Source organism: Hevea brasiliensis, chromosome 5 (assembly GCF_030052815.1).
Source record: "Hevea brasiliensis isolate MT/VB/25A 57/8 chromosome 5, ASM3005281v1, whole genome shotgun sequence".
Classification (NCBI taxonomy): Eukaryota; Viridiplantae; Streptophyta; class Magnoliopsida; order Malpighiales; family Euphorbiaceae; genus Hevea; species Hevea brasiliensis.
The window spans coordinates 6518778-6541730 of NC_079497.1; the positions used below are offsets into that span (position 1 = coordinate 6518778).

At 33.0% G+C, this 22953-nt stretch overlaps 2 protein-coding genes across 4 annotated transcripts; both read right to left on the bottom strand.

The window, feature by feature from the left end:
* Positions 1-638: 638 nt before the first annotated feature.
* Positions 639-9318, bottom strand: LOC110644435 (flowering locus K homology domain). Of its 3 annotated transcripts, none has more exons than XM_021797204.2 (7): positions 9158-9318; positions 7473-8008; positions 4834-5086; positions 3995-4143; positions 3624-3902; positions 3006-3200; positions 639-1079 (listed from the first exon to the last, which is right to left on the bottom strand). In XM_021797204.2, the coding sequence occupies exons 2-7, from the start codon at positions 8004-8006 to the stop codon at positions 903-905; spliced, it is 1587 nt and encodes a 528-aa protein (XP_021652896.2). In that variant the 5' UTR covers positions 8007-8008; positions 9158-9318; the 3' UTR covers positions 639-902. The 3 variants fall into 3 exon arrangements, with proteins under 3 accessions (XP_021652896.2, XP_021652897.2, XP_021652895.2); XM_021797205.2 differs by having other exon boundaries at positions 3995-4140; positions 7473-8014; positions 9158-9314; XM_021797203.2 differs by having other exon boundaries at positions 7473-8014; positions 9158-9314.
* An 898-nt stretch (positions 9319-10216) lies between these two features.
* LOC110644441 (uncharacterized protein At2g34160) lies at positions 10217-12040 on the bottom strand. Its single transcript, XM_021797211.2, has 5 exons — positions 11741-12040; positions 11261-11309; positions 10841-10903; positions 10684-10748; positions 10217-10593 (listed from the first exon to the last, which is right to left on the bottom strand). Exons 1-5 carry the CDS (start codon positions 11903-11905, stop codon positions 10501-10503), a joined length of 435 nt encoding a protein of 144 aa, XP_021652903.1. The 5' UTR covers positions 11906-12040; the 3' UTR covers positions 10217-10500.
* Positions 12041-22953: the final 10913 nt, after the last annotated feature.

The following is a 22953-nucleotide window of genomic DNA, read 5'->3' on the forward strand; positions in this document are numbered from 1 at the left end:
TGTATAAATTTATATAAATTATGATTTAAATAAATATAATTAAATATTTTATAAAATTATTAAATTTTAAAATATAAATTATTAATAAAAAATTTTTATATAAATTATTATTAAATAAAAATAAAATTACAAAATTAAAATAATTTAATATTTTTTTAAATAATAATAATTAAATTTAAAATGAAAGAAATAATTCAAGGTAAATTTTAATTGATTTTTGAGACGTGTTTATGTAGGAGTTGAGTGATTTTTTACATGCACCTAACCATTATCATCCCTCTTCAAAAACTAGTTAAAGCAAAATTAAGACATCTCAATTCCTCCCTGTAAAATAAGTCAAACAACAAATAATATAGTATAAAATATAAAGATTGAATAATTAAATTTTTAAAATTTTAAAATTAAAATATAATATAAGATAAAATCCTATCAACTAAATTGTGTACTCTCCTATTTTTGTTAAAACCGACACCGACTCTGAGAAAGTAGTATCTATCTATGAAACCAAATGCACTAAACTGAACAGTAGGTTGGCTAATTTCGGTTGTCTATTTCTCTTTCGAATCATTTTTTTTTTTAACAGGGTCAATTCAAACTTCGCCGGACCGAAACTATACGATCCAATCTGACAATCCACATGACAGCAAAACAAATATGATACCATTCGTATAGAAACATGTCCAAAAAAGTCGCCAGCAAATTCAAAATATTGTATTGGAAACCCTATGGTTAGCCTAATGCACACAACAGATATAACTGTAACTAGGTCTAACCAAGAATCTAAATAGAAAGCAAAATACAGCATTACAGATGTCTTGATAAAATTATTTGATAATTTTGCCAACTAGACTAGAGATCGTCACAGGCTCCATGATGAACAAACTAAATTTGATGCCCTCTGCCTAGTACCCATAATTTGTGCCATAGACGGAGCCATAGCCTCCAGTATGGCCAGCATGTCCCTGATTGGACGGGGGAGAAGCATAGACAGAACCATGAGCTGCATAAGGATTATATCCTTGGTCTGTAGACCCACCTGTTTGTGTTTGTGTTGGTGCTGCAGCTTCTGCCATGAAATTCTGCAACACAAAGTATCATCAGAAGCTCAGAACACATATAATGCAACCAGGCGCTTGTACATGAGAATACTGAAAAGAATCCGGAATCCAAGCATCAGTGGGCCTGAATTTTATTCATGGATAGAGATGTTTGAGTAACAGTATTTCATGTCACTTTCTATCTACTAATGGCTTTGATGGTTAGACTCGAAAAACCATATTAAATTACAAGGCGAAAATTTTTCTCAATTATATTATCACATAGCCAAACATTTGTGCAATCTGTATTCGCTTAATGGTGACTCGTTCAAATTTACACCACAGAAACAGTCTCCATGCAACAGATCTATCTAACCTTTCTAGAGCCCGAAATGTGGAAACCATGTGCACTAGAATACCCTTTTCACATGTGCTTACATTTGTGTAAATCCACATGCACGATTGCACATGCACATAAAGCTAGAAATTCAAACAGTAGATCACATCAGAATACATCATGCGCAGCTTCATGAAACTGACACAAGTTCAATCAGTGAGCTACAAAATCTTCAAATCAGCTCAAACCATCAAAGACCTAATCATTATTACACATTCATGTGCAAAAGAGCAAAACAAAGTTGTCCGATGGTGATACAAAACAAATGAACTGACCTCTTCGATGGTGACACATGTAATGTGAGAGGTCATAAAATATGAGAGCTTGTATAGTCCTATGTGAGTACTCTGAACTGTGGATATACAACTACACGAAACCAACCCTAATACCCTATAGCTAGGGTCTAGGTCACTATCTGATACAGCAGTCATCACAAGACGGAAGCCGTCGTCTGACAACTCCTGTTGAGAGGTCGTCCTATATTAAGGAGCAAGTAGACAAGGCTTCTCAAGTAAGGAAACGGCTCATTTAATGCCCCAAGGATGTCTCATTAATCTTATAGGGACCCTACTCTCGCTTCATATGATAAGATGTTTGGCCAGCTAAATCAACCTAGGTTGACTGCCACCATTAATGTGTTATAGGTCTATAAAAACATAGTTTTATGTAACCTACACATTTTAGACTCTCAGTAACCTACACATGTTTTATGACATTTCAGAAGTCAAATATCATCATTATAGGACCAGTTGTACAAGATATCACACAGGGCACTATCCTCTTGGATGAAAAAAGGTACATAAGCATTAACTACCACAGGTATTGACATTCTTAGAGCCCTTATCCTCTCTGCATTTACTCTTTAAGTTTACTTGCTTTCCCCTTCTCTTAACCCAATCCTAACTTAAACATCGTAATGCCCAGTGGGAGAACACCTTTCGCACTTTAACTCTTTGTTTTCTTGTAGACTAAGCAGTCGTGGGAAGACCCGACCAATCGTAGGAGATCCCAAAGTAGTCATATTGACCGAAGCAGTACCCATATCACCCTTTGATAGTTCTCTACGTCCCCAAAAGCCTGTCGACATGTCCACCATCTAAGATATCCGTATAAGAAGTTATCAAATGGTTTCTTTTTTTGTCCCCAAAACAAGTTAACTCCTCTCACCCAATTTTAGATATTTCAACTTCGTTAAACTAGTTGGTATATCTTCATTTACACTCTAGATAGTTCCTTTCTTTCATCATTCAAAGTATATAGATAAAAGTATAGACTTCAAATTCCAACTTTCCTAAAACACTCCACAGCCATCCAACCAATAATTTAAAGGTCCTACTGCACTACTGTAGCCATCCAACCTATAGTAGCATCTTTGTTTGATAGTTAGAATCCTAACCCAATGTCAATTTTGAAACTTAACACAAATAGCAGGAAAACTCGGAATAGTGAAATTGGAGGTCACATGCCAGCAATCACAAAATAGCAGTTTGAACAAAAAGATATGCAACAAGGATATCTAGTAAAGAGAGACAAAAAGGTCAGTATATAAAAGACATGGTAAGCTATATTGCCTGTATCAGCTGCTGAGCTGTTTGAACTTGGGAAGCAGTTCCACTGATTTCAACTGTCATTTCCCCGGGAACACCTCTAGTTTCTTGTATAGTAACAGTTGCTCCACTAGCTCGCCGAATGTAGCTTATACTTGCACCAGCTGTCCCTATAACAGCATCAGCATAAGACAATGGAATTTGCATTTGCTGTGTAATCTGCAAGAACCATAAAACTCATCATTTTGGGATCTTGTAATTTAGAAAAGTGCTTGTTGAACAGAGAAAATGCTCAGACTAAGCTATATCTAGATTTCTCAATCTGGTGACTGAAATTTTGAAAACGACAATCAGATTGTAAAGATAAATGAGCATGAAAAATTCGCACACAAATAAATTACTCCTTCAAACCAAACAATTGTTCTATGAGCATTGTTACACAGCATCAAGCAGCTCCCCATATACCCTGTCCAACCCTTGCCAATCCCAAGAATTTGCTTTTTAGCAACCCAGCATCAACTTCTATATCATTGCATCAACAATGCATTCCAATTCCAACAAAGTGGTTTTTTTTTTTTTTTTTTTTTGGAGGGGAGGGGGAGGGGGGGTGGTTAACAAAAACAAAGCTTAATAGCATATAACCTGTGTAATCATTGACGGAGCTGCTTGGGAATTTGATGATGCATGGACACCTATGGGAGCTTCTCTTCCATAGGCAGATATACCCTGATGTGGTTGTTTTTCCATTGTAGGAAGCAAGTCAGCTGGAGGATAGTAATTCTCAATTTGCCGTGGAGGCGGCATATATTGAGGATTATGTCCAAAACCAGGACCTCCACCCGCATTTGGAGGCAGACCTTGAGGTGGACCCCATGATTGATGAGGTGGCCTGTGCTCTATCTGAGGATTTGACATTTGCATCTGCTTAAGTAAATAATACACATTAGTATTCCACTGGTTGGACATATTGAAAAAGTACAAATGTACAGAACTTGTAAGGAAGAGCTGCTTACATGCATTTCAAATAATGGAATTATACTACGATCAACTAGAAACTTCCTTAAATGAGAAGCAATTAACTCCACAGCTTTGTGCACACTAGGTGGATCCCCCAATACTTCAACAACTCTATCATCTTGGAGAGCAAAAACTGGAAGGTCTTCTGCAGCAATTTCCCAACAAATAAAGACTAAAATATAAAGATACGTAATTCAGCAACTTGCACTAAAATGGGACAGGCAAAGGCAACACAGCAGACTAAGTTGGCGAGTTAAAGGACAATCAAAGAAATAATCAGAATGACAGGCAATGATAAAGATAATGGTGGTGGTCAAGTTGGCAGTGACACATAGCACTGACCATGGCACAGTTTTGATGCCCTTAACTCCTTCCCTAACACTTGGCTATAAAAAGTTTCTAGCAAGATTAGATTAAAAAATTTGCATATTTTAGATATTTCCATTTCTCTCATACTGACCAATAATCAGATCCTGAAATTTGAAACCTATCAGGGGTAAAACTAACGTTAACTTGGTGCCAGTTGTTGGCAACAATTGTCACACATTAATGACAGTTGTAGGAAAATAATGGACGTAAGGATGGAGGAAGAATCAGCAGACTATCTTACTGGGTCGCAGATTAAAGGCAGACGTAGCATTATTGGGGTTGCAAACTAAAGGTCAGGCAACCAAAGTAAGGATCAGAATGATAGACAACGACAATGAAAACTTATACTAATAGTGACGGAGTTGGCAGTGGCAATTAGAATTATATTATTTTTAAGTTGTTCTAACTAAGAAATTATAAGAAAGATCAGATGAAATTATAAGAATCAAAGTTTTATTGGAAAAACCTGCACCAAGAACTCTAACTACACAACTAGATGCTTCCTGAATAGATTTAACAGTTCCTCCTTGTTTTCCAATCAAACTTCCAGCTTGTGAGGCTGGCACCAGCAACCTTGTTGAAACCTTGGTTCCTGTGCCTGAGGGAACATGAGAAGAATCACTGTCCAATCCGTCGACAATTCGTTTATGAACCCTCAAAAGCCCATCCATGGCAGGAGGAAGAGAAGAATCAGGTTCCTCCTTGGCAGATACCATAACCTACATAAAAACAAAATTCAGCAACAACAATTGAGACAGCAGAAATAAATTAGACTCGAGCATAAAATTAAAATTTAATCAACTACAGAACAAAGTCAACATGGAATAGGCACTTGATTAATTTAAGCAAATATGGATGATAGCAACATAGAATTACCAATAAAAATTTTCAAAAGAGCAAATTGGGAATTGGCCATACCATTTTCTACATCACTCTGTGGCAAAGAGCATTTGATTTAATTTCCAAATCCAAGATCCTTAAGAACAATAATTTGTTAACTACCTACTTAATCAGAGTGACAGAAGTCTTAACATAATTATTTCAGAAAACAACTTCAACATTAACTGCATTATTCAAATTTTTGTTTAATTTTTGTCCTCCAAGCAACTGGTTATAGTTGATGACTTTTAGCAACAGCCTATAGAACTTCTGACCCAAATCTTGGCTTACACATTTATGTCTTCTAACGTCCTAAGTACAATCTCTACCAAGATATAAGATTTGAATCTTACTACTAAATAAGAACACAAAATGCATTTAATAAGCTTCAGTATATTAGCGTGCAAAGTTGATTAATTCACTTCATATGCTTTAATGATTAGTTGACGTAAGCATATTTACGAAAATTTAGGCAGCATTTAAGTGTTAACGGTATTTTCAGTATTCTTTTTAGTGTTTTTTATTACAGTTTCCTCATATGGTGTTTACAATCTGTGGTAAGAAATCAACCATCCAGGTTCTGAGGTTACCAGAGCAAATGCAGATATTCTTCATACAGTTGTACGTACAAGGTGTCTGTTAATTCAAATCACTTTTCAGCACTTTGTAATGCACAATGCTGACCACTGCAATCTGGATCTTTGGTTCTTCAAATTTGGGGTCCTAATGATGATTGATTCCTTTAAAATTTGCGAACAGAACCTGCACAGATTCATTTTTGTTATTGCAAAAAAAGGAATCCAGTCATATATCTGGATTCTTCTGATGAGGCTTCCTCTTTGTCTTCTTTCAATTACACAATCTTCTAAAATAAGGTTACTTTTTATGATATCTTAAACATTTTCCATCATATGTTTTCTCCAAGAGTGCTTTCAATTGCTGATACAGCATACTTAAAGGGTGAGAGACTGCAGCAATATATTTGCTGAAATGAGTTCCCCTCTCAATATTGTCACATCAATAAATATTAAATACACAATTTTATATCTACAGTATTTGAATTGACTTTCAAGAATAAAGTTTTGGTTAATCACCAAGAATCCAAGGATTGAATGAATAAAACTTGAATCTGATATCCACTATTACAAATATTACTTTCTCCAAGATTTTCATATATCTATGTATCACTCTGTATAGATTTTAATTTGAAGTAGACATTAATGTTACTGAAGCTTACAACTTTAATTACAAGATATATGCTTAACAATCACCTCTATAATTTTATATTAAGTGGTAATTAACTAATCCATTTTTCTTACTAAAAGTAATTGTCACAGCAATGAAAAATTTTTGAAGCATCCTTTTGTCTCCAATACTTAACTTTATCTTTTTTTTTTAATCTTAACTTTTTTTCCTTCTTTTCAATACTTAGCTTTCTGTTGAGTATAAGCTCTGAAACAGAGATTCAGTAGAGAAATAGAATATAGATGAGGAGAGAATAGAGAAAGAGATGAGAAGAGAACAGATTTAGATGAGACAAGAATAGAAAAATAGAAGAGAGAATGAGTTTCTATTATTGATTCTCAGAATGAATGAATACAGAGATTACTTCTCTATTTATACAAGAGCAGTTAGAAGGAACTGCTACCTATATCAGATCTAAACAGATTCTGTTGTAACCACCTCTAACATACTCAACAAGACTTAACTACTCCAGCTGCCTTTTCCCTCCAATCCCCACTCTTAACTACCTATTCCTCTTCCTCCTTCTATAATACGTAACAGTTTCCTTTATAATTAACTTTAAGTCAAGTCTTTCTCGATTGTTTACCTCTATAAGAAAACTTATTCATTCCAAGCAGAAGGGAGGTTACACTGACAAACAGCAAGCAATCCATATTCTCAACAACAATCAAACAGAGAAGAATAACCAAAATCATAAAAGCAACAACTGCACACACAAAAACACATAATATATGGACATGATTGCAACTGAGTTAACCCCAAAAAAATTATTTGCAAGGCCTAGAAATTGCCAAGTCTACCTTGAACTATAAGTAAAAAAGAAGCACAAGAAAAGGAGAAAATTCAAAGGAATGTTTCATACGGTACAAATTGATATATGAATCAAAGATGATGCATAATCAAATAAGCAAACACTTCACATTTTCTACATTTGCCAGTAAACTAAACTACACAAAATAAATAAATAAATAAATAACTTACAGCTCTTTCTGTTGTCCCAGGAGGACCATCAAGTATCTTAATGCGAGCTCTTGTCTCCTCAACAATTTTTTTAATGAACTCCCCTTTGCGTCCAATTATACTGCCAACTTTTTGTGCAGGAACCAACATCCGGAACACACTCTCTCCAGGCCATCCAGGCCACTTCTTTTCACCACCTCCCGCAACTGTATCCTCATCATGTCCTTGTTTTTCTTGAGCATGAAAATTCTCAGGCACCTGATCTTCTGCATGGTCTATATTATGTTCTACAGCATGATCCACATTCTGATCTATAGCATGATCAACATTATGCTCACCCAAACCATCTGTAGCAAGATCCAAGCCCTGATCAACAGCATGCTCCAAGCTCTGATCAACAGGATGATTCACACCATGATCAACGGCATGATCCAGGCCGTGATCTACACCAGGATCCACAGCATGATCCAAGCCATGATCTACAGAAACATCCAATCCAGGAACTGCAGCTTGATCCACATTATGCTCGACAATGGTTTGATCTACTTCTGCCATGACTGTGGCTTTGGACAAAACAAACACATACAAAATACAAACTACCTCAATTATATTATTCTAAAAACATGAAATAGAATCATCATATTAATTAATTCAAAGCCATGCGATTTTTCTTTGAAATTAAAACAGGAACAAAGAACCCTCGCACCAAGCACAAATGTAACCATCACATTTCCCATCAAAACACCACAAAAAAACTAATGCTCTAACCATAAAACTCGTTCAAAGTTCAAACTTACATCATTTCAGTGGGAATCGAAGAAATTAAGTGTGTATTGAACTAGAAGGCGTTTTAACACCAAGCTTCCTCACTTAGAATCCTTCACATTACTTAAGAAGCAAGAGACAAATGTTTAATGGAAGTCTAAAGCCTCTATTATCAGTATGTAGTCACCTAAACCTCAATCATTCACCTGAGTATGGCTCAGTTGGATTATGTAATTTTCATGCATAGTCTGTAACTCTAATACATGGACATATAATAAATAATAATAAGAACATGCTTAGTCTACACCTCTTATACATGGCCATAATGATAAATAATAAGAACAAGCTTTTCTTCGTTAAAGTAGAAGAAAACTGGCCATGAGTCCTGCAACTAATATGGCATCAAGAAAACACCTCAACCCAATAACTTTTCAATTGAATTTGAAGCTCAGCAAATTCAGCAATAACTAATATACTAAAAACAATGAGGAGGTCCAGGAGGAATAAAGTGGTTCAGGGCACCATGAATATCTAATTAGTTTATAATATGCCAAATACAATAAATTAAAAAAAAAGAAAATGAAAGAGAAGATACCACAAACACCATAAATGAGAAGCGCATATAAAAACAGCCACACAAAACTAAAACAAACCGCAACCAAAAACCACTAAAAACCTTACTTTGCATTCCCAGAATATCGCTCTAAAAACCACTTTTCTCTTGTACATCAAAAAAATTAAAAAAAAAAAAATTGGGAAAAACTCATTAATGGGTCGCAGTTAAGAACCCTAAATCACCTATCAAGTGGGCATAACGAAAAACCCAACAAGAGCAAACAATATAAGGGGAAAGCCAGCCCATAGAATCCTAAAATGAAAAAGACGAAAGCAGCTAGCGAAATTACAATTAAATGGGAAGATTATTAGAAGAAAACACTTACTTGGAAAGGAAAGAAAAGGATTTGAGAATGGTACAGAGTGCGGGTTAAGAGAATTGCTTGAATATAGGTTTCAAGGGTTTATAGCCTCAAGAGTGCTGTGTGCGCGTAGGCGATAGCCGATAAGTGATAAAGATTTTGGGATCGTCGTTCTTTTCATTTTGTCGTCCTCGTAAAATCTTCAATTTGCAGTGTGGTCCCTGTTGCTTATTGAATGGCGAAACTAGCCCTAAATCTTTAGTTAGGCCTTTGGTGGTGAGCGGGTTACTTGTGGAATGGGCGGTGATCGAATAGCGATCAATTATTTACAAAGCTGTCTCGACTCACTAGCCTCACACTCAATTAATTTTAATCTTATTTTATATTAATTTTAATATTATATAGAAAAAAAATCTCTTTGTCTCGAATTTTTATTATCCATCCCAATAATATATTATTAATTTTACTAAAAATTACTTCATTTTATATATTTAAATATTAAATATTATCATTTTAATAAAAAATTATATTCAAACTTATATTTATAATTTATAGTTTATTTTAATTAAACAAAACTATATTATATAATATTAAATTAAAATTGAAAAAAAAAATTGCACCGGGAATCCCACCCAACCCTAATCTTCTATTGGTGGGATAGGGAGCAGCCCTCTCATCATCCATATTTTGAATAAGAAAAAAAACTAAAACAAAAAATAATTTAAATTTTTTTATTTTATTATTTGAATGTTTTATAATTAAAATGTATTAAATTTAATTTTTAATTAACATTTAATATTATTTAATTAATATGTTTAAAATTTATTTTTATAATTATGCCGATAATAATATAAAATAAACTTAATGAACTCTCATTCAACTATACTTAATTTTTTAGATTAGTCAAAATTATTTTTTTTAATATGAGAATTGATAAAAGAAAAATTAATTAAATTAAATTTTTATAAAATTTAAAATTTTAAATGGACGTTAATTTTTATAATAAAAATTAAAAATTGAAAAATATTGTTGCTAGTATGTACGATATGACCTCATTCATACATTCAATTAATTAATATAAAATTATCATATAATTAAAGATTATCATTTGAAAATTTAATGTATCGAAATTATTCGTAAGCAACAAGATCGTTCAAAAAAATAAGGTACAATTTCCTTGTAATTAGGCATAAAAGATACATGTGCAGAAAGAAAAGGTTTAATAACATATATATCTGTACAACTCTGAAGAGTTGCAGAGAGGCACATACAAGTGCAACTGGCTCCATTATGCCAATACCTATCTATATATCCTTCCTACTTAGAACTACTAGGTAAAGTCAGCATTGCTGCTCCGTTGTGTCTCTTCATTCCTTGTCTTTGGAGTCCTCCTCTGGGGTTGTATTGGCAGCATCCATCAGACTATCAAATTTCTCGGACTTCCCTAACACTATCTCAATCTAGAAATCAAGGGAAAAATTTAATCCAGTAAGCAATTACATAACTAGCAAACTTGACCATTTTAATACCCGTAAAGATATCAAACGTACCTTGGCCTTCTGAACCAGTCGTCCTTTGTTTTCATCTTTCATGCCTACTGTAGATGTCAAAACTTCTGCTCATTCAGTGAGGAAAAAAGAAAAGAAGAATTAGCCATATTAGCACAGCGTAGCTTTGACAACTAAGATTAAGGGAAAGGAAACTCACTCTTCTCGGTGGCTAATCCATTATTCTTCAATATCTCAGCAATTGTGACAACGGTGGTAATTGCTGTAATGAAATTAAAATTAAAATTTAGCAATCATGGTGACAAATTTTCTTTTCATTCCTTCTAAACTTCCTCCCCTGTTTGGAAATGCTCTTTCTTTGAAGAAAAATCGATTTGACACACTTTTAAACTTTGGTAAGTTATCACATTGATTAAATTCTGATCAATTATAGCATTTGTATTAGAGAAATAAGTTCTACATCTGACATCCTCATACCATTCCATAGGGTACTACCCTCAATCAGCAACTACTCTGACAACTAGATAACTTCTAAAAGCCTAAGCAAATCAATGAATTGCGAAAATCTTCGTAGAAGCTTAAATGAAAAACGAGAGATGTTTTTTTACGACGCACGTACCCATGCCCAAGGCAGAAAGCTCAACCTCATCATGTTGCTGCATATACCTCTGTGAAAACAGGTAACATATTATAAAATATTTGAAAGTAAAAGAAAAACAAAGAAATGTGCAATGCAAAGAAGCATAGATGTATGAGAAACATTAGAACAATCACCTTAGCAGAGGAAAAAGAAATTGAAGGAACTTTGAGTTGTAGTATTTAATTCTTTTCAATTACAAACAAATTCAAACAGATCCACAATCACATAAATCCTAATATTTCCGAGTAACAAATAAATAAAAGTCTAATGCTATTTGAAAGAGGACCTAATTATAATTCTGATATACTAGATGATCAAATAGCAAGGAAAACCAATTAAACCACATTTTGAACAGAAAACGAAGGAAACCTATTAAAACAATTTCCCATGAAGCAGAGTCACAGACGCTAACAAAACAAGCAAAAATGCATATTACCCAATAGAGAGAAAATGTTAAACCTTAGCGAGATTGACATAAAAGAAGAGCGGCTTCTTGGTGTTGGACACTTGAATCCTGTTCTTCTTCTGCTGTGCTTGAACAGCGACGGACATCTCAGTGGGTGTTCCAGTGGGTGCGGTTGCCGGTGTTGGTAAGGGTGCTGGTGCTACTGTCTCAACAGCCATTTTTCCTCTATAACTCTCTGAGTCTGTAATTTCTTGTTCCTAATCTAAATTTTCTTGTTTATAGAGCGGGAAAGTTGGGTTATCGAAGCGAAGCGATTGTTGGGTTCGTGAAAGTAGAGGAGACGGTTACAAATGGTGCTGGTTTTATAAAGAGGCGCGACCGGTAGAGGAACACGTTTTGATTTCTCATTGGTCGTTGACGTGGTAAGAGAATAAGACGGGCTTGGTTTTCTTCTATTGTTCAAATGACGGATTTGCCCCTAAATATTTTAAGAATGTTTGAAGACTGAAGCCTTGAACCAAAATGGGCTTTATTTTCCATTTATTCAACATTACTGGAATTTTTCGGCCCAAGACAACAGACATAAGGCTTTCCTTCGAATCCCAATTGAATTTGATTATAAAAAAAAAAAAAAAAAAATTGATGTCATAGAAGTAAAGTATAGTGGAATTGACTTACCTTTTTGAGAACAAATTGGATGGCTCAATGGATGAACGCACGTGTGGAAAAATGTCGGTGAATGAGGTAGCTAGCCATGGCATTTGACAATACTAGTAGGACGAAAGTTGAAGTGCAAATCAAATGGGGACACCCCCATGTATTATTAATGGTCATTTTCAAAGTGACACCATATGAGAAAAGAGTAAAAGAAATGCACCAACACCCCCCACACCTCAGCCGCAGCACACTAGGGGGACGCAATGCATAGAACTTTTTAGACTAAGGTCTATCAACACAAAAGTTGTCTAGGAATTCTTTCAAATCATCACGCGTGCCAGGCTCCTAGGAGAGGCTATTCCTATTCGTGCTCCGTTAGAATTTGCTCACTCTCCCTTGGGTTCCACTTAGAGAAATCTGTGGTCTAAATCTATTTTTAATTATTTGATTCTATTAAAGACCAAAATTGAAAAATATTAGTTTTTATTTAAATTAAATAAATAAAATTTCTTAATATTATTATTTGATTTTTAAATAAAAATTAGAAAACAATGAGTTAATTCAACAAAAAATAAATTAATTTACCAATAATTACTGTAAATGTGATCAATCTTATAATTGATAGATTGAGAGATTCGAATCCAAAACTCTTTAATTGTCTATCCTTTTAAAAATGAAAAAAGAAGCATCAGATTATCTATATATGATTGACAATTTATCATACTAATTTAAATCATATAAATTGTTATAGTAAGATAATTTTATTATCAATTTAATCCTTAAATCATCTGTTTTTTAAATCAAAAATTGAAAAAACTCTTACTTGTGTTAAAAGAAAATAATTTACCACACTAATTTAAAACAAATTAATATATATATATTTTATTTTTCATACCCTTACTGTAGTAATTCACAACTAAATAGTTTTAAAAAATATATTATGTTGACCAATGGTTATTTATTTTAAGTAAAATAAATTTTCAATTTTTATTATTTAATAGAATAAAATTTAATATTTAGATAAGAGTGAAATAGTATGAAGATTAGAGGATAGTATTGACAATTTCACATAAGCTCTACAAAGCACTAAAATATTAGGCCACTAGCCTTATAAATACTTTTTGCCCAGTTTGGCATTATTAAAAGGACAAAATTACTTTTTCAATAAAAAAAAATATTTTAAATATTATTAAAAAAATAATTTAAAATTTTATTTTATTATTTTAATATATTAAAATTTATTAAATTTAATTTTAAATTATTTTTTAATTCATATATTAATTTTTTAAAATAATAATTTTAATTATAATATTAAACAAGTTCTTAATTTATAATAGAAAGTAATAAATAATATTTTAGGAAAGAAGGTGGTGAGCTAAGCCCTTTGTGTCTCTCTCTGAAGGTGCGTGTACGGCTGTAATTCCTTTTTCCTTTGCTTGTTAAGACAATAAGTTCAAAGCGTTCGTTCTTTTTTTTCCCGTATTTAAGTTCATAAAAGTTAAAACAAAAGATGAATGAGCTTTATTAATAAGCACCTTTTTATAAATAATAATAATAATAAATTAATTTTTTTAAAGGTAAATTAAAAGTTTACTTGAAATACAAGGGGCTGTATGTGAAAACTGAAAACCCTCTTTGAAGAATTGATTGGGGAAAAGAAGAAAGAGAGAAAAGAAAGGCTGAAGATGAAGATATATATTAACAGTTTTGGACATCATCACATATTATGACGTTTGCGTTAAGAATCTCTTTAGAAGGATCGCCATCTTGTAACGAGACTTCTTCATTGTTCACCAAGAAAAGCTCAGCAAGTTCTGATCCAACACTCCTTTTCTCTGTGAAATATTTGCAGAAATCCTAAGCAAACCCTTTGCTATCATTATCCTTGTGGTTAGAAAAAACATGGATTTCTTTTTTTTGTAAATTTAAAAATAATTTAGAGAAAGAAAAAGAAAAAAAGAAAAAAAAAAATATATATATATATAGAGGATGATAGCAGATACGATATATTCAATTAAAATTCTCAAAATCCGAGACAGTCCTAAATACCATTAAAATTTATTATTAATAATTTAAACACATTTTAAAATTGACTATTATTACTTAAAAAATATATATTTTATATTTAATTAAGTATTTATATAAACGATTCTATTAACGAATACTTAATATGTAAAATTCTACTTAGATTCAAACCTGTTACAAGTATTATTCTTTAAACTTAATACTGCCACAAACCCAATTATTTATTATTTAAACTTCTCATATTAGGATTCGATTGAATTGATACTTGCAAAAATCTAATCTATTATTATCTTTATACGCGATACACACATATAATGCTTAGCATGATTTAATATAGCAACATGAAACATATCACTCCTCTAAAAAGTACAGAATATGAAGGATCTTTTTATGGTCCCAGGAGCTGCATAATGCAGCGGATACGGCTCAATTTTGAGGCATACATAATTGAGTAAGATGGAACAACATCTCTTGAAGTTTCCTTAGGGAATGTGATTGCTGTCCCACTCTAAATTATCATTAAATTTAAAAAAAAAAATCATCCAAGAAAGAATAATCACAAATTATTCCATTTCATTCCATGGATAGTGTTGGGATGCTTGATTTTGACATATTATTTGTGACATCTTATCTTTGGTTGAAGACAATAATGGAGTTCTACACACATGGTCCATCCTCTTTTGGCAATTAAGATTTAACATGCCCCATCAACCATGCATCCATCCCTTTTCTTCTTTTTTTCCATAGTTAGATTCGGTCCGAATTTTGATTCGATTGAGGGACCTAATTGATATGTCACTCATTCAATCAAGGAGTCAACATTCAATTCGTAAATCGTTAATTTTATAGTATAATAAATAAAAAAAAATTCAATTAACTAATTTTATATTTTTAAATTTAAAATTTCACCACTAATTACTCAAGTAATTTAATTAATTTTTTTCCATTTTTAAAAATTTAATGTATAGAGATATTTAGAGTTTTAATTTTTCCATTTACTTTTATGGTAATGATATTCGTTTAAAAATAATCTTGTCTTTTATATAATCTATCAATTATTATTTAGATTTTATTTTTTTTAAATAATTTTTTATTTTTCAACATTTGAAGCATTCAAAAAAATAAATCAATTTGATTAAAAAGGAAAATTAAGTCATTTTTCATTTTATAAATTTTAATAATCTTATTAAATATAAAAATATTTATACATATATGATATAAATATATATTATTAATTTATTATTACAATCAAATAATTAAAAATACTTTTGTGGAGAAAATATTTTTTATATAAATTTTTCTTTATATACAAATTATTTTTTCGTGAAACATAAGAAGACTTAATTTCATTGAATTTCCATTAAATAAAACAATACATTTCCAAACATAGTTTCACAATAGGGACCATTCTGTTCCCACAAACAATAAACCTTTTACCCTATTTAACGCGGTTTATAATTTATAGTTTCTTGATAAATTACATATAGCAACCAAAATTATAATCATACTATCACCTGCCATACTATTTACTTCAAAAAAGAAAAATTATGAAACCACCATCCCCTTTAAAAATTTTTAAAATATGAAAAAAAAAATTATTTATTTTAAAATTTCAAATAATAAATGCCACAGTTAAAAAAGTAAAATTCATGAAGGATAAAATTAGAGAATAATTGACAGGTCAAAATTAATTATTTTGACTAATTTAATAGGTTAAAAGATTTTGGCAAAGTTTAGCAGACGTCGACCGAATTAATTAAATTGAGTAGAGACTAATTGACTCGATCAAATCGACTTGATCCACTCTTATGCAAATCAAGGCGATAAGTTTGGTATGACACATTGGAGGGATAAATTTTAAAAGTGGTCTCTAAACTTATAGAATTGTAACACTATAATTCCCAACTTAAAAATGTAGTATAAAAATTTTCTAATTTTTAAATTTTACATAGTAAAATCTCTCTAATATTCAATCACTGATTTCTAGGTTAAATGCTGACGTGACCAAATTCAATGTGGTACTTAGTCATATCACGACCCAACTTATGGGCCGGACCGGCACTAGAACCTGGGTCAGCGTAAAGCCCCCGAGGCCCATAGTAAGCATAACTATTACTCAACCCAACTCTAAGGCCTATTTGGGCCCAATTTCAAGAATTCAACCAGAGAGAGCCAGGCCATAAAGTGAACCATTTAACGGAGAGTTTTTTACTCGTCCGACCTGTAAACACAATATATAATAAATTGGGGAACTCAGCTCACCCTCCACATAATCAAAATGTCATAACTAAAATGGGAGCTTAGCTCCCTCATCCAATCCCATCATGTATACACTTAATAATTTTACAGGTCCAACGTAACTTTTATAATACAGGCCCAAAATAAAAATAAGTGCTTCTAACACATTAGGAGTCCAAAATTTAACTCAATTATACAAAATACATTAAATACTATTAATTGACCTGCGAAGAAGAAGAGCAGGTTAGCCACAACAAATAATCCTCCTGTAGCCTGAAAAAATAGATGAACAGGAGTGAGCGTTTGACTCATAGAGTAAAATATCAATTTTAACTATAATCTCTATAGTTATCTAAAGCTAATGCACCATGTGGAGTGAAATGCAACATCGTCATAATTTTTATATCATAATAGCAAAAAGGCAATTTAGAGCACTCATACACACAACACTGTCAAACAATACATATATGAGAGTCAATCCCCTATACAGCCCTCTTAATCCAACCTTTGCCAGCGAGTGTCTCTCAAGTCGGACTTTCGCTTAATAAATCAAATGCGGGGTCCTAGTGAGTGTCTCTCAAGCCATGTCTACCCCGAAAGACCGGGTCCCAGCGAGTGTCTCTTAAGTCGTGTCTACCCATCCTGTCCATATCCAATACCATACCACACGCACGCCACGCACACACACTGCTCCAAATTACCACAAACAATATTCATGGCACTTCAACAATTATGAATGCAATATAAAACGTGCCTAATGTTTAACTACATAGATACATATTTATAAGTGAAGCATGGGCATGCTGGAACATATAATAATATCGAAATTACAATTAAAATTAATATTTTACTCACAAACTTGAACCGAGGTCACTGTGGTGGCTGGGTGAAGGAGGAAGACTGTCCCGGCTCACCTGACAATTTCATTGCAATTATTTAATATATTTGACTCAATACAAGTTTAGAAAAGACCGAAGACACCCTAAGTTGTGCTGAAAATCCGGCAGAGTCTCCCCTATACCTATGACCTACCCAACCTGCAAAATGGTTCAAATAACACTTTTAAACTCAACTCATATCTCATCATCATTATATGGCACCTTCTGGGCCCTTCAAACCAAGCAATAATCACAACATCAGACAACTCAATTATAAGACTCCAAAACTAATATTTTTTAAAAACTATCCAAACTAACTTTAAAAATTCTATAAACCTGTCCCGCGGTTCTTAACAATATTATAAGGCTATTGCAATAAGAATCGTAATTTTCTTATCATCCATGAATATTTTATAAATTTTATTCTAACCCAGTACAAGGCAAAAATTGAGTAATGTAGAGTTCAAGTTTACCTATGCCAAATCTGACAATTGGAACGCGTCCAAAATGTCTGAAAATGGTGGGGTAACCTATAATATTGACTCGGTTCTAAAATGGTTCCAGCAGCTTATTTACTCGGCCCAAAATTGTAGATCCGGGCGACGATCGAATTTCCACGAAATGAAAGTACATACGCGAAGTCCACAATACCAGGGTTAGAATAAAAAAAAAAAAAAAAAAAAAATATATATATATATATATATATATATATATATATATAATAATAATTATTTGAAAAACTATGTGTCATTGTTCTGCCTTGTGTAAAATTTGAAAATGAATTTTCTATAAGGGGGGAAGAATGTAACATCCCTAATTTTCAAATAATTATATATATATATAATTATTTGAAAATTAGGGATGTTACATTCTTCCCCCCTTATAGAAAATTCATTTTCAAATTTTACACAAGGCAGAACAATGACACATAGTTGCATATCAAACTTATGAGTATTTGCTGCGCATATCTAGCTCTAATTTCCAAGTGCATTCCTCCATAGATTAACTCCTTCACAGGACTAACCATAGGGATTTACCTTGACCAAAGTTGTCTCATCTGATAGTCTACTATGGCTACTAATTGCTCCTGAAAGATCAAATTCTCATTTAACTCTATTGTGTCTGGTCGCAGCATATAAGAAGGATCGGGAGCATACTTTCTAAGCATGAAAATGTGGAATGCTGGGTGGACATGAGAAAGGTTTGGTGGCAGCTCTAACTGATAGCAACTATTCGCACTCTGTCCATGATCTTAAAAGGTCCTATATAACGGAGTACCAATTTGTCTTTTCTTTCCAAATCTCATAACCCTTTTCATAGGAGAAACCTTCAAGAACACGGTCACCCATTACAAATTTTACATATTTCTGCCTTTGATCTGCATGGATGGCTAAAAATTTTTATGTCTATCTGCCCCTGTCGTAGTATGCCAGCTACCATCCTCCTTTTAAGTCTAAACCATCACATCTAACTACTCGTTTACTCCTCTTTTTTTTTTTGTCATATCTAATACTCATTATAACTCCACTACTCTGGACTTGATATCTGATAACTTTAATCAACTTTGGCACTTACCTCACTTTTATTACGCCCTAACGTGTCTCTTGGTGACTTCAGTCCTCATTCCTTTGTTTCAATAATCTCTGTTCCCCAAAAACATGACTTATGTTCCTTACCCTATAGTATCTTATGAAATGCTTTCCTGTAGCACCTATCATATACATCTAGTTCGAAACCTTTACTTGTCCTATGACCTCAATGGTCAATACCTATAAATCTTCTCACTCCCATGATACTTCAAATTTTCAATCTCTTTTGTGTCATTATTAAGGTCCTTAGACCAGCTCCTGTCCATCTTATGTAACTAGTTATGTAGAGCTCCATCCAAGTGTCAAGCGTATCCTACACCACTTATCAATATTGGAAAGTGAACTGGGTCTCTTCTCTTATAGGAAAAATGTATTTGTATTCCCTAACAACCCAGTTAATGCAACTTTATCATTTTCCATTCCTTCTCTGGAATGAAAATATCTAGACTTTCTCCTAAAGTTTCTTATTATGTGGCCTACTTCTGACACATTAGCACTTAGATTGAGGCTCTACTACTCCTTTAATCTATCATCTCATAATAACTTGTTTCAAACATCTCTTAGTGTGTTCCTAGCATACCTATTCCTTCTTATCCTCGTCATTATAACTAGCTCTACCGAGCTTTCTTCCTGTCATTTGGATCTTATCCACTTTCTTTTCCTATTTCTGCTATTGTTGATATCTTTTCAACAAGCTGTACTTATTCCTTAATCTTAGTCTTATCTCACCCTTACACCTTTTCCTTAAAGGATGTCCATCCCATTATCAACTTTAACTTTCTTTTTTTTTTTTATTTCTTAGTCTTATCTTGATTACTAGTTCCATTACTTCGAGAATTCTAATTTTACGATTGACTCCTACCAACACATTCTTCACATTATGTAACACTTGTAATTAACCATAAAAAATTCTTTTTGTATCCTCTTTCCCAACTTACCTATCAGAACATTATCATTCCCTACCAGCTTTAGTAGGAAATTGCTCATCCTAGATAGATAGGAGCCCCATAAATTATAAGTTCTATCTAAACTAACACGATTGTGGGAAATATATGCCATGCCTTAATTCTGAACAAGATACTTTACGTGTTCATTCTCCTTAATGTAATCACACATACTGTCCATAACTTTCCAAACTTCAACCTCAACTTTTCCCATTAGCAATAATTTCATTCGCTGTAACTCATTAGCAAATAACACTTCCTCCAGCTTATAGTTTAAAAGGGTTGTAAGCCCTAGTAACTAGCTCGATTTAACTCCTGTGACCTCTCTGATCATTCTTTCATACTTAACATTAGGTACACCATTATCATCATTTTCGCCTCCAAAGATTGGATATGCACTAATGCCCATCAAATTTTCAATTAATTGGGTCACTTTAACATAACCTCTCTTCTTAACATAATCTCCTAGAATCGAAACACGAGCCAATTTGAAAAAAAGTATAAATGTTCTCCCACCATTTATGGTATAACATTGTTTGATAAACAAGATTTAGCTCATACCCCTTAGTCTTCCTTTTTAGTTTCATTATTTCTTTGTAATTATTGTGCGTTATTACAAGATATCAGTTGTATCTACCATTTGTTATACTGTTGTTCTGCCTGATATATCATCTTAGAATTTACTATTTCCTTTTTACTCTCCATTTATCTTCCATACTTATAATTATTTGTTCAATGCTCCTTATACTTAATTATATTCTAGAAGATAAAAGCACTCACAGATTCTTTCAGATCTACTCCAATCTTACCAATAATCATTCCTTTAATCCATGTACTTCTCAATATCTTATAATTATACCTATACCTATCTTGTTTTATTCTGACCGTTATTAGCGTTCTGCTACATATTATCATATTATTTATTTATTTATTTATTTTTACTCTTTTTTTTTACATAATTATTCTATCGATCACACTGAAAATATCTGTCTAACTCCAATTTTAGACTCTAGGTCTCACTACTCTAAATTTTAACATCAAGCTTCTGTGGCATTATCCCTCATCTTGCACATTTATATCCCTTATGTTGACTTTTATACTGATCTTGCTTCTTTATCTGACAATACAATTTAAGTTACCACAGCATTCTCAACGGTTACTACCTACTTTGATTGCACACCTCACCTAATTTCCATTATACTGTCAACAAATAAAAGGGTTCTTATGTCATTGCCCCATTATCCTACCTTGGGGGTAGAGAATAGATAAGGTCTAATCCAGATTCTGTAACCCTAAGCTCTAGGCTCTGGCTCCTAACATTACATCAATTATGACCTGCTCTAAGTCCTGTACTTCTGGGTTCCATAACTTAACAATGTTCTTCCTAATGCCATCATTTTCTACGCTTTCTATCCTTTTTTTTTTTATCTCATTTACCCTTCCTAGAACCACATTCACTTCCTCGGTATTTTGGCTCTATTCTTCCTAATCATATCCTAATATGTTTTTCCAGTTTATTCTTTAGCCAACTCTTTTTATCTTACCCAAATCTGAACTTTCACTCTTCCATCCTTTAGCTCTATTTTCTTTTTGAACATGATTGTCATATCAGAAACTTATACCTTTCCACTATCCCTACCACGTCATCTATACCTCAATGTTACTCAGAATTGATCCTCTAACTACCCTAGCTAGACTTCTACTAGCATTCAGACTATCTCTCCTACTGCATTTGAACCGCACTTCATCTATCTATATATATATATATATATTCTATGATTTATCGATGCTAACTTTTATCCTTTTTCTTTTACTTTATTTAGAGTATACTTTAGTCTTAAGTATTAAGAAGCTAAGGATGAACTTAGGGAATAGCAGTCATACTCCTCCTGCGTGATTCTATTCTTACCCTTTTGGACTACATACTACCCCTTACTACCTTAGGGATGGGATCTGTAGCAACTCTAATTTTTCATATCCATTTAATTAGCTGAAACTTAAAATACTAGGTATCCAAACCCGTTATTCAATTTAAAGGCTTACATACATCTTGATCTTACATCTTATAATTTATACATGGAACTTGTACCCTCTCCAGAACACCTGAGCTAACAACTCTCTATCTCACGCTACAATTCCATCTGGGACACTACTCCATAAGTCATCATTATCAGTAATAACCTTCGATCCCTTCTGAAAAGATAGGACTATACCCTAACTTACTGCAATAAAGGTACTACATTTACCACCTCGCCAAAACCATGTCAAATTAATGACTCTCTTATCATATCATAGCTCTTTAAATCATCAATTCATAGTTCCGACCTTCCCTAGGTAGTAGGGTTGTACTTTACACCTTGCTGATACAAACAAGGTATACTATTCTCACTAAGCTCTAAGCAAAATATCTGTTGTACTACAAAAACCATCCAAAATTTCATACCGAAGACCAGATGGTCTCACTCTATAGATGTCACCTTTACTTTGCAACTAATCTGCAACCTCTAGTCTGATGGCAACTCTTGATGTAACTCGAACTCATGCTAGGGTAATCGAGTTATTGACTTTAGTTACCACCCAATTGTGACCTTTTGATATTCTAGCTCTAGATCCCTAACCAGGAGTTCCCAACTCCTCTGCAGATATAAAACTCTATTTTGGCATAATTGTACCAAAACAGAGGCCATCCGCAAACACCCTCATTATGGAGCACCACGAGGATGCACGCAGGTCTACACAATAATCTCATGTCAGTACTGTAATCTGCAGCTTATAAAGCAGACATTGAGAACATTATATAGTTATCACGATACGTCCTGACAGACTAGGTTTTCTAATATCTTATCTCTCTTGAATCTACTATTATCATATACTTACTCCGACGAGGTCATCAACTGACGATTGCCAGCAGTGGTATCCTCACCCTTATCTAGTA

Bases quoted from the DNA above. Each gene is read 5' to 3' on its own strand.
- LOC110644435 (XM_021797204.2), bottom strand. From the start codon at position 8,006: ATGGCAGAAGTAGATCAAACCATTGTCGAGCATAATGTGGATCAAGCT. The intron at 5,087-7,472 runs GTAAGTTATTTA...GTTTTTATGTAG, and splicing joins CTGGGACAACAGAAAGAGCT to GTTATGGTATCTGCCAAGGA. The intron at 3,201-3,623 runs GTTATATGCTAT...TGGTTCTTGCAG, and splicing joins CTCCGTCAATGATTACACAG to ATTACACAGCAAATGCAAAT.
- LOC110644441 (XM_021797211.2), bottom strand. From the start codon at position 11,905: ATGGCTGTTGAGACAGTAGCACCAGCACCCTTACCAACACCGGCAACC. The intron at 11,310-11,740 runs GTTTAACATTTT...CTGTTTTCACAG, and splicing joins TTTATGTCAATCTCGCTAAG to AGGTATATGCAGCAACATGA. The intron at 10,904-11,260 runs GTACGTGCGTCG...ATTTCATTACAG, and splicing joins GCTTTCTGCCTTGGGCATGG to CAATTACCACCGTTGTCACA.